Source organism: Manacus vitellinus, unplaced genomic scaffold (assembly GCF_001715985.3).
Source record: "Manacus vitellinus isolate BGI_N305 unplaced genomic scaffold, ASM171598v3 scaffold_51_pilon, whole genome shotgun sequence".
Classification (NCBI taxonomy): Eukaryota; Metazoa; Chordata; class Aves; order Passeriformes; family Pipridae; genus Manacus; species Manacus vitellinus.
The window spans coordinates 5,474,642-5,487,067 of NW_021940620.1; the positions used below are offsets into that span (position 1 = coordinate 5,474,642).

General features: G+C 47.1%; 1 protein-coding gene across 1 annotated transcript in view; it reads right to left on the bottom strand.

Moving 5' to 3' along the window:
• The window catches only part of FAT2 (FAT atypical cadherin 2), a 55,436-nt gene that overhangs the window by 20,157 nt on the left and 22,853 nt on the right, over positions 1 to 12,426 (bottom strand). Inside the window, 5 exon segments of the mRNA XM_018081078.3 lie at positions 1,404 to 5,456; positions 6,456 to 6,666; positions 7,104 to 7,379; positions 9,070 to 9,209; positions 11,647 to 11,857. Of these exon segments, the coding sequence (XP_017936567.3) occupies positions 1,404 to 5,456; positions 6,456 to 6,666; positions 7,104 to 7,379; positions 9,070 to 9,209; positions 11,647 to 11,857 (4,891 nt within the window).

A 12,426-nucleotide genomic window follows, 5' to 3' on the forward strand; every position in this document is an offset into this window, starting at 1 on the left:
TGCTTTCCCTTGCACTGCAATGATGAGGTGGTGGATCTGGAGGCACAATGAGACCTCTGCTAGCCCTTCTTCTGATGCTGGGAAACACCAGCCCATACCCAGATTTAATTTCTGTGCGTCTGAAATCAATGTGAACAGGGCTCTGTGTTCTCAGATCAATACTCCTCTCCTTTGCTGCAGCTGCATTTACGTGTTTATGGAGAGAATTTGACCTGTGCTTTTAAGTGCATAGCAGAGAGAGCACAAGGTGCTCACCTCTAACATAAGTGTGCATCCTTTCAGGTTTAAAGTAGTTGGAAGTTACTACTATCTTTAAGATGGCAGAAATGTGAATACATAAATGGATTAAATCTTTCCTCCTAAAGGCTTGCAAATACCTAGGCATGCCATAAACCAATTCAAAGTACCAGCATTCCTTCCCTGTTTTGGATGGTTAGAATAATAGATAACAGGCTGCAGCACGATCTGGCTAAATGTTTTGACCCTGAAGGGTCCTCGTTTGAGTTTGAACAAACATTTTAATTTGAAGTATCTGCTCCAGGTCTCAGAAAGACCCCTTAGGGTCAAAAAAATACTGTAAACTCAAGCTTCTACTTGTGCAGATGCACATAAAACTTTCAGTGTAACTTTTTTGGTATTTTACAGTAGTGGTTAATTTTAGTTGGCACAAGTGATGTTTCAGGGATGCAAGAGTAATTTTTAGTATTTCTTGTTAGCCAAAACCTTTACTAAGATTGACATGACAGTCTTAAATCTCTCCCAGTGCAGAGTGGCAACTGAAGCCTTGTTTGTTAAGTCAGACTCCAAGTGGCTTCATAGAAAACACATTTAACACCAGAAAGTTATACACATTCTATGTGCATATATATAGTTATTAAAAAATACAGACAGGCTACAGGCATATATGTAATGTATAAACTGACTGCACTGCTGGCAGGAGAAAAAACTGGGTCAAAGAACTTAAACACAGATCACAGTATCTCTGTGAGAAAAATCTTCCCTCCTCCTGTACCACCTCTTCTGTCCTTCCAACAGATATTACAATTACACTGTCTTAATTATTCCTCTGTTAGGAAAGCGTAAATAAATATTTCTACAGTACTGTGTAATTACTTATATGGATTTTATTTATTCCCAAATAAATAGGACGATTCAGTGGTGAGATAGTTATTATAATGACAATTCCACCCACTGCAGTTAGTTACTAAAGAGTTTTGTATTCCCCAGATTCATTTAACTGAAGAGTCCAGTTCATGAAGCCTGGGCTTCATCTCATCTGCTTCTGATAGGCCTGTCAGTACAACACCATTTCTGCCTTAATATCCTGTAAGGCAAGCTATCAAATCCTCACTTTGATACTCTTGTCCTTGCTCACCGAAGATTTAAAGTCAGGGAGGACTCACCGGTTATGTAGCACGTGACGCGCCGGTTCTGCTCGGAGATGTCTGCGTCGATGGTGCTCAGCGTGACCACCACCTGCCCCGGCTCCGCGTTCTCAATCACCGACCCCTTGTAGAAATCTGAGGTGAACTGTGGAGCATTATCATTTTCATCGGAGACAGTGACCTCCACCAGGGTTTGGGAAGAGAGCTGGACTTTCCTGCCGTGGTCAGTGGCCACCACGTAAAAGCGGTAGATCTCCTGATCCTCGCAGTCCAGCTCTTTCAGTGTGGTGATCCACCCACTCTCACCATCAATGGTGAAGAGTCCACGGAGGTTGCCAGATTCTGCTTCCAGACTGTAGGTCACCTGCCCATCGCTTCCCATGTCCTGGTCGTTAGCTGTCACTTGAATGACTGTGGTTCCGGAAGGCATGTTCTCCATGACAAAAGCTTTGTAGGGATCTGCCTCAAAGACAGGTCTGTTGTCATTGACATCCTGCACTTGGATGTTCACAGAGACCAGAGAGACCAGCTCAGTCTCCTGATGTGAGCAGTGAGCCATAACATCAACCTGGTACCACTTGGTGGTCTCATGATCCATGGGTTTTTTGATTTTCAAAACCCCTGTTTGTTCATCCACTGTGAACACCTCATCCTTGTTACTTTCTGTAGTGGTTCCCTTCACCAGGCTGTATATAATGGGATCCTCTGCAAAAGCTTTGACTGACCCTATTTCTGATCCCTCTGGAAGATCCTCAGATGCAGAGAATGTATAAAGGGGCTCAGAAAACCTTGGCAATGTCACCTCCCTGGGGACAATCTGGAGATTTACCGGGACAAGGGAGTTCCAGTGAGGGGGTCTGCCATCTTCAGCTTTCACCTTGAAGTTAAAGGCTCTGTTTTCTAAACCAATAAGGCTCTCCTTGACCTTAACAACCCCAGTGGCAGCATTGATCTCCACAAGGTCTTCTGCCACATCTTCAACGGAGTCAACAGAGTAAATGACATCTGCATTTGCACCTTCATCAGCATCGTAAGCCAGTACTTGGATGACGGGGGAACCTTTGCTTACATTGGACTGGATGGACAGTGTGTATTCAGAGGCTTTGAACAGAGGTGGGTTGTCATTCTCATCTGTAAGGATTATTTTTACAGTGCAGAAGGCCACCTTCCCACCCCCATCCTTGGCCATGACTTTAATGGCTATGACTCTTTCTGTTGAATTTTCCCTGTCCAGCTTTTGCAGTGTGGAAATACAGCCTTTACTGTCTATGGAGAACTTCTCATGGGCAAGTTTATTTATGATGGTATAGTCTATGGTGCCATATGGGCCACCATCTGGGTCAATAGCCACCAACTCAATCACTTTGGTACCTATCTCAGCATTTTCTGCCAGCTCTGCCTCGTACACGTTCTGCCGAAAAGAGGGGCTGTATTTGTTGGCATTTGTGGTGTTGATATACACAGGCACAGTGCTCTTGAAAACCCCATCTGAAGCAGAAACTCTGAGATTGTAGGATGGCTCCAGGTCCTTTTTGCAGCGGTTGAACATGGATATTATTCCAGAAGTGCTGTTGATGGCAAAATGCCTATTGTCATTGCCCGAGAGTATCACGTATTCCAGTCGGGTGGTGTCTCCACTGTCGGGGTCCAGGGCCTGGACTTTGATCACGATGTGCCCACACGTAGCCATTTCACTGACCTTGGCTTCATACTGAAGCTGGCTGAACTCAGGGGGATTGTCATTGATGTCTGTCACATCTACAATTACCAGGGCATCACTACTAAGTGGAGGCATCCCATGATCTGCAGCTCTTACCTTCAGGCGGAACTGTTGATTTGTTTCATAGTCAAGTGCTTGAGCTGTTGCTATTTGCCCTGTGCTGGCATCAATATTAAAGAACTTGGTAGAATCTGAACCATCATCCACGAGCTGATAGGAAACTACTTTGTTTCTGCCAGAATCCTTATCAGAAGCAAGGAGTTGGACAACAGGAGTTTGTGCTGGCAAACTCTCCGAGACAGACGCCGTGTAGACGATTTGAGAAAATACCGGGGGATTGTCATTAATGTCCTCGACCTCCACCTCCACTCTGGCTTCTGAGAAGGATCCCAGTGCTGTGTCTGTGGCTCTAACAGTGAACGTGTGTTTTGTCTCTAGCTCGTAGTCCAGCTGGCCCGTGACAGTCAGGACACCAGTTTTGAAGTCGGTGTTGAAGAGTTTCAGGGAGTCTTCTTCCACAATGTTGTAGATGAGGCGCAAGCCTTCAGGGCTGCGAGCCTGTATGTGGAGGATAGATGTGTATGGGGGGATGTTTTCTGGCACCTTCACTCGGTAGTACAAACTTTGGAACAGAGGGTTGGATTTGTTCCTCACACTGATCACAACCTCCTCTTCAGCACGGAGGGGAGGCTCTCCTTTGTCCTTAGCAATGACTCGGAGGTTGTATTTATTTAAAGCTTGATAATCAAGAGGCTTCTTAAGGGAGATGTCTCCTAGGTAAGGGTCAATCCGAAAGTATTTGTAGTCCTCTGCAAATGAGTAGGTAACAGCTCCATTATCCCCTATGTCTTTGTCTGTTGCTGACACCTGGAAAAGTACATCACCTGGCTCCGTGCCGTCCTGCACCGAGGTGTAATATGGCACATTCTCAAACTGTGGTGGGTTGTCATTGACATCCTCTACATAAACCTTGACTGTGGCTTGGGACACTCTTGGTGGCTTCCTGTTGTCCTTCACTTCCACAGCCACCTCGTGCATATCTTGCATTTCGCGGTCAAATTTCACACCCTTGGTCTGAAGTACTCCAGAGGCCTGGATCATCTTGAATCTTTCCTTTCCATTCAAGAGAGAATAGGAAAGGGGTTCATTTAGCTGATATCCCTTGACCCCAAGGATAGTTAGAGTCTTCTCATCTGTGGAGTTCTCCATCACAGTTGCTGTATACACATCTTGATCGAATTTCAAGCCAGTACCTTGTGCTTGAGTTAAGTTTAGCTTAACCAGAGCAGTACTCTTATATAAGCCATCACCAGCTCTGACCGTGAGCTCATGATAGCTCTTGAGGCCAGTAGCATTAAGAATGGAGATGAGACCCGTGAGAGGATGAATATAGAAAGCATTATCAAGGTTCCCTTCCACGATGCTGTAGGTCACCTCCGAATCTGCATCTTTTGCTTGCACTGACAAAAGCTCCATCCCGGGGTGGGCAGGTAGCAAGACAGAAAGATTGTAAGTGTCTTTCAAAAAGACTGGAGGTGAATCATTCACATCTTTAACGTGGATTGTGACCTTGGTGGGTTTGGATGCAAATAAGCTGGGACTTCCACTGTCGTGCACATGTACGCTGAAGTGGAAAACTGGGGTGACCTCATAGTCTATATCAGCACGACTGGTCAGTGTCCCTGTGCTGGGATCTACAGTGAAATATTTCAGTGCCTCTGGTTCCAAAATCTCATAGACCAACAGAGCATTGGAATCTTGATCAGCATCTGTTGCACAGGTCACGAGGGGAGCATTGTTCTCATCCAGAACCATGCTTTGTGATGGAGCATTCTCCATGATCCAGCCAACAAAGGAAGGCTTAACGAAGATGGGTGCATTGTCATTCTCATCTATGACATAGATAAGTACCACTGCGTCCATAAAAGCTCCGGCCATGTTGGTGCCACGGACCTTCAACTGGTAAAAAGACACCTGCTCAAAATCTAAGCTCTTCTGAGTGGAAATAAGGCCTGACTGATAGTTCATGGAGAACACTCCATCTCCATTTCCATCTTTTATTTCATAGCTGACTGGTGACAAGCTTGTGGCTGAAACCTGGATTAGAGGAGAGCCAATAGCAGTGGATTCACTGATCTCTGTGATGTACTCGGCCTCCGGAAATTTTGGAGGGGTTCGATCGGAGGGTCTAATGCGGACATGGACCGTAGCAGAATCTTTAAGCTGAGGGAACCCCCGATCTTCTGCTTTTACAATAAGAGTAAATCGATCCTGTCTGGATGGATCCAGTTTCTGGGCAACTGTAATAATTCCAGAATATGGGTCGATGCTAAAGAAGCCTTCCCCATTACCTGCAAGAAGGGAAATTACAAAGTGAAGAATGCAGACACCATATTGGTTTTGGTTTTCTGAACCTCTTTTCCATAGATTCTGCTGATTTCAGACCTAGTTAACATCTGTTTCTTTCACTGGGAGAAATTAATTAATTTCTAAACAATTTTAATTATAAGAACAATGAACCCATTGAGATCCGTGAGCTAACTTTTGAATCAATCAAAATGTAAATTGGAGATAAATACCCTTCTAATTTAAGCATATTTAGTGGTGGCAGAGCATGTGCTTGAAGCTTTTGCCTCATGTGCAGAACATAGTAGCACAGATAGTACTAGTTCCTTCAAGCTCTGTCATGCTTGTAATTACCAATGCTTCAGGAGCAATTAAATCCCTCAGTCCTTGATCTAAATTGCAGTGAGAAAGATGGAGCAAAGGATGGCTTGTCTCCTGCAAAGAATTTACCAGCTAAATAGGCAGTGTGGCACAGACATAAATACTTCAGTTTTAACCTTTAGAGTGAATGATAAAATACTTGCCTACTGAACTTGCATGACCCAAAACCACCAGCAGCCAATGCTGACAGGGTCCTCACTGTTCTTTGAAGATGTATTTCTTGGTAGAAATGGTGGAACTGATGATGACTGTTGTGGGAATTGGAGTACTTTTGCCTAACAACTGAATAGGGATCGCTCCCTCAGTTCCCATGGACAAAAGGAGCAGACTTTAGGTTGCCCTAACTCATCCAATCACATTTTTTTTAAGGCCAGTGCCTGAACATTAAGCTTTCTTCTTAAGAAAGGATGCTAATATTCCATAATATGGAAATTACCTGCTCACTATAGATTTTCTCTGAATAGAAAGAAAATCACGTTTTAGAACTGTGAAATTTACTGGAAATTAACTGCCATTTACTGGTCTCTGCAACAGCTACAGAAAGCTGGTCAAGTGGCCACCAGTTAGAGCATGGAAACATAGGTGTGATCGAAGCCTAAACTGTCTTGTTGCAGGGCTCTCACCTGCCTGAAGGGAGTAGTGGATTTCAGCATTAGCTCCTTGGTCCTGATCGAGGGCTCTGACTTGTATAACCTCTGTGCCCACCACTGCTGAGTCCAGCACTTCTGCTTCATAGTGGATGCTGCTGAACTGCGGAGGGTGGAGGTTGCAGCTGTCCACATGGACGATGACTCGGACAAAGTTCCGCTTGATGGGGACCTCCTGGTCTCGCACCTGAATGACAGAGGAAGAGCAGGCACAGTCACACTTGGGGAGAAGGCAGCCTTGCCTGCACCAGCTTCCAAGCAACTCATCAGGACTCCTACACAGGTGGGTGTTTTGCAGTGGTCCTAACCCCCTGGGAGGGAATGAGCCTGTAAGTTTCAGCACCAAAGCTCAGCCTTGAACTTGAAACCAAACATTAACAATTATTCACTGTGTTTTCTTTTATAAGAATCCAGTGGCCCTCCAATGAAATTAGCAGGTGGTTAGAGGAAAGTAGGGTGTTACCTAGATTTAGCCATATAGTAAAGGTTAACAGCCTACTTTCCTCTTCCTTATTGTTCTAGACAAATCCTCCCTCAAAGACTAAAACCAGTTTTAATTTCTCCAGTGACCCATATTTCCTGGCCATTTCCTGGTGGACTCAGCAGGGCTTGGTCAGGACTCACCATCACTGTGAGGGTGTGCTGAGGCATGGGCTGGGAACTGAAGCCTTCTGCTGTTGTGAGGGCTCCACTGCTTGGATCCAACTGGAAAAGTCTTGAGCTTTTGGGGTCCACGCTGCCATGGATGGTGTAGATGAGCCCCTTTCCTTTGTCCTTGTCTGTTGCACTGACTCGAAGGATTTCTCTCCCTGAGGGGGTATCTTCAGGAATCCTCACATCATAATGGCTCTCCAGGAACTGGGGACGGTGCTGGTTGATGTCAATAACGTGGATAAACGCCTGTGGGGCAAACAGCACAGTGAGAGCAGCAAAGACATGGCAGCAGCCTGACATGCAGCCACGTAAAATCTAAGCTACCAAACCCTCTGGGGTGTAGCTATTCTCTGAGTCCTGTAACCGTCACAGCTTTCCAACTCTTGGGGCTTTGCCATCCGTGGTGACTGGGAGCCCTTTTGTCCTTCTCCCCCAAGGAACTCCCGCTGTGCCTTCCCTTCATGTTTTCCCGTTTGCTTCCTCTCATTTCTTTTTATAACTCCAATCTGGCAAGCCACTCAGACTGAACGTGCCTGCACTTGGCACATGGGGAAACTGTCACAGCCTGCCATGAAGAGCAGCAGTGGCTCAGCCACGGTGCCAGCTCTGCTGGCCAGTGCCTCCACAGCAACCCCCATTAATTACACACCAGAGCAATGACAGAAGGGGGATGTTTGGTAAAAGGAGGGAGGGCTGGCCTTCCTCATGCATGTGGAGAAGCAAAATTTATGTTCTACATTTTTTTAGCCAAATCTTCCCCTCTGCAGTCAGCAGTACCTCCCCTTGTGAATAGCTGCCTGAATCCTGCTTGCAAAGTCACAGGTTCTTCTGTTTAGTCTCCTACCCTGGCGGTCCTGACCCCCCTACTGATGTGGTCCCTGCATCTTAGGAAGTCCCAACCAAGTGTAATAATTTGCTTCCTGTAGCAAACCTGAGCATGCCATTGGGGTTTTGCATGAGCAGGTTTCTTGACATCTGCTAGCGGCCTTGAGTGCCAAAATAAACGTAGGGATGAGATGCAAGGTGGCAGGGAATGCACACCAGGCAAGGTGGGGCTCTGTTTGTTTATTTGGAGCAATACCTGAAGATAGTCGAGATAAGTGGCCATCCATTAGCATTGCATTTCACAGGAATGACAGTGTTCCTCACTCATCATCCCCCGCAGTGCATGTCCCATGATAAGCCTCACTGACAGGTGACTCACATTCTAGGTCTTCCTGTGCAGTGAGGGCTGGAATTCTGGCTGCTTCTCATGTGTGGAGAGAACGGTTGGTGGAAGATCAAGCCCTGAACACCCCTCCTCAGGGCAGGTAAAAATGGGCAAATCTCATAATTTTAACTGGGGCTCAGGGACATTGCTGAGAGAAAAGTGCCTCCTTTCACCAGCACTTCCTTCCTCTGTGGCAACTCAAAGCACACAGCATCTCTGCAGTTGCCCCACTCACCTCCTGGGCCTGACCTCACCTCTTGCAAATGCATCTGTGCTGCCTTTACTTTGGCTCACAAGTCCCAGGAACACCCCTTGACATGGGACCATGGACCCAATCCTGATCTAACTGTGTACACATTTCCCTTATGACTTAACATATTGTCCCGGACGTGTTGTAGTTCAGACTGAGCAGCTGAGAGCAAGTTGAGGTCTGAGTGTGTGAACTGCCATCCCAGCTTGGCTGGTGGTGTAGATGTGTCCTCCTGTGCTGGCTGTGGTCGACAGGAAAGACCCAGGCTTTCCTAGACCAGTTGTGTTTCCAAGAACATAAAAACAGTCTTAACTTGGTATTAGGAAAGACTTGGGTCACTGTGTAATGTAAAATCACAGTGTAAGGAGATTCTTGTGCCTGGCACCTCATCCAGAGCTCATCAGACTCAGAAAAAAGATTCCCTTTGGCATGTACTCCCTCTCAGTGGGGTGTTTAACAAAGAAAAAAAACATTACCTGGGTTTTGATCGTATTGGACCCATCAGTGACTTCTACTGTCAGGTTATAGCTCGACTTCTTCCTTGCATCAAGGGGCCTTGCAATGACCATGCTGCCTGTACTCTTTTCAATGTCAAAATCCATGTCATCATCACCACCTGGGATAAGGGAGAGATGAAAAAGGGAAAGAGGAGGGTAGTTAAAAGTCAGAGCAAGCTGCAGGTGCTGGCAGCCTCTGAAGGGGAAGAGATTCCAGGAGCTGCCTGGAGATCTAAAGGACAAGGATATTCCTTCCAGACATCATCCCACAAGGAGCTCATGCCCAGCCACAAATAAGTGAACACCAGGCAATATGCCTTGAAGGGGGCTGTGCAGGCACTCACTCTCACTGTACCTCTTTGGCCATGGCTAGACTGAGGACATTGCTATAGGTGAGGTTTCTCCCAAATCTAGAAACTCAATACAACATGTGATAGATGGACACAGGAGACAGTGAGGACAAGGAGAAGCTGGACAAAGAGGTTGTCACAGATGGTGACAAAGGAGTAGAAATGTAAGGTGAGCAGAATCAGAAGAAATGAGGAGGAGAGAAGAGGAAAGGATGCACTTATGCATATGATGTCCTGGCTAGATTGGCAACAGGCACATTTGAGCATTGATTTATTTGCACAAGGTCTCCAGCTATGCAGCATCACTGGCCTAGCATGGATCAGGGACCTGCTGGGCAGAACAGTGCTCTCACTGGCTTCCAATTCATGGTCACACTGTGGGCATGTCAGTGATGGTCTTCATCACCGTGGTTGGGAGCCTGTGAGCTCCCTCAAGAAGCCCAATACTGGAACAGTTGGGGAGGCAGACGGTGCTTCCAGGGTGAGTAGAGCCTGGTGCCTCCAACCCAGATGGCTGTGCAGTGCTGGGAACTGCAGGCCTGAGCAGCTCAGCAGCAGAAGGCTGTCCCTCACCCCACTGCTGTTCAGCCCTGGCATGGCAGCTCCTTTCTCATGCCTCACTTGCTGGCGGCCTGTTAGGCCTCTATTGCATGTGAAACATTGCTACTCAGTTCTGAGATATAGAGAGGCTGAAAGTTTTCTGACATTTATCCCAGGTCTTCTCCCTTCCTGGCTAGTGGATACTCTGGATTCTGCTTTATTCTCTTACCAGCTGGCAAAATCTTCGCTGGTTGTTAAATTACATATCTTCCCTTGCTGGAAGAATGCAGTGGTCACTAGCCATCTGGACCACTGCTTTCCTGCTGGGAAGGAGACAGGAAGAAGCAGAGACAGAGGAAGAGAGACTCATAGATGCCTTTCCCTGAGAAAAGAGAGAAGAGCTCCCTGTGCACAGTGCCAGATGGAAAGAAGCAGTCCAGGAAAGGAAAGAGATGAAGAAAGATGCTGCTTTGTCAGAGTTTTGCAGACCATCAATCCCAGTGACAAGAGTCTTTGTGGACTGGGAAAGCTGAGATTTTGAATGAGATGCTGAGGGCTCCTGGATCTCTGCATCACCCACCTGGTTGCCAGGTACTATGATGCTTTTCCTTTCCTAGCAGGGAAAATGAAATCCTGTCCCTTCCCAACAGTACAGAAACCAAGAGAGCCTTGAGTAGCACTTGGTGCACTAGGAACTGAGGAAGATGAGATCAAGCTACACTCCAGCACTTAGCCAGCAAACGATGGGAGAACACTGAGAGGAATGTACCGTTAATTCTGCAAACCCAGGCAGACACTACTAATGCCAGATAAACTTTTCACTGATATTGTCTGTAGCATTGTATCTCTTGTTGCTTAATTGTATTTATACACCATTATCCCTGGCCTAACACAGTAACAGGAAAAACTATTTCACTTCAAACCCAATTAAGGCTTTGTCTGACGAGGGCAGGCCCTGCAGGCAGTGCCAGGGAAAGGCTGTGCAAGGCAGATTGGGGCACCACTTCAAAACACCAAACTACCTGAGTGCAATTGGCTCTCATTGGTAGGACCAGTTCTGCTCACACACTGTGTGGTGAGTCCCCTGGGGTGACAGCCCACGTCCCCTCTGCCATTGTGTGTCTTAGAGGAGGCCCTGGAGCTTCACATTTCATGTCTAAGTCATCCCTGGGATGTGGTAAGGTGGAAGGGAGAGACCCACCAGTTAGGGTGGACCAGGTCTTCGAGGAATTCTTCCCTCTCTGCTCCCTGCTCAAGACTCAGCATGGAGGGAGAGACAGGGGTTGTCTGCAACACCCAGCCAGACACTGGATCCTCGCAGGCAGTTTCAGCAAAACCAACAGCGCCACTTGATTCCCAGGAGGAGCTGGGACTGGCAGGCCCTGCCTCTCACACGACATCAGAGAACACCTCAAACACTGGCAAGTTCCAGAATGTCATTAAAAACGCATGATAAGTAATTCCACTTGGCACCGGAGCCCTTGAACAGGCAGCTTTGTCCACGGCTGTTTAAGCATTTTGGTGCCTGTGAGAAAGCTTTCCCTGTAGCTCACCTACACCTAAAGCAAATAACATCATTAGCTCAGGCATGCGAGTGCTGAAAGCCAGGGGAGCTGGGGCAAAGGCTCCCAGACACCGCTGCCCCGCTGGAATTCCCGCGTCTCACCTGTGATATTAAACCACACTTGGCTGGGGCCCATTTCAATGCTGATCACTCCCACCATATGGTTTACAGGATCTGTTTCCATCACGGCAAAGTTAAAATGGGGTTCATCAAAAGCCAGTGGCTCGGAGGAAGGGCCGGGCCGGGTGACCCAGCTGATGTGAAGCCGCACGTGGGAGGAGAGTGGGGGGCTGCCGCCGTCTGTTGCCTTGACCTGCCAGGAAATGCACATACAGTCAGGGAGAAGGCTGGTTTAGCCCATGGGAAGCTTCTTCTCCCACCCACCAGGAGTTTCAGGTCCGAGTGCGCCCAAAATCCCACAAAACAATTCCTGAGCCAGTGGTCTGTGCTCTGGCTGCTTCCAAGGTAGAGCCATGCAAACCAAATTCCTCTCGACCATCAAGTAAATCCGCCAAGCTCTATGCACAGCAGAGACCTGGATGACAAGCCTTGTTGCAAGGACCTGCAGACTGGGGGAGAGCTTTTAACCTTCAAGCCCCATGGCCTGATCAGATGGTCAGAGACATCCTGAAAGAATGTTTAGGTTTGGGTCCACAACCATATGGGATCATGGATTCATCTCTGAGAGTTGGACTCTAGTTGTACAGTGAATTTTAAATTTATTTACCATTTTTAATAGCTTCCTATCTTCTGCATTTCCCATCATTTCCTTCCAGTTTCTCTCCCTGCAACCCATTTGCCTCATTCAAGCTCTCTTCCCACTGCTGCATTTTCTCTCTCTCTGTTGCTCTTTTATATCTTCTGTTTCTGCACCCTTTTCTC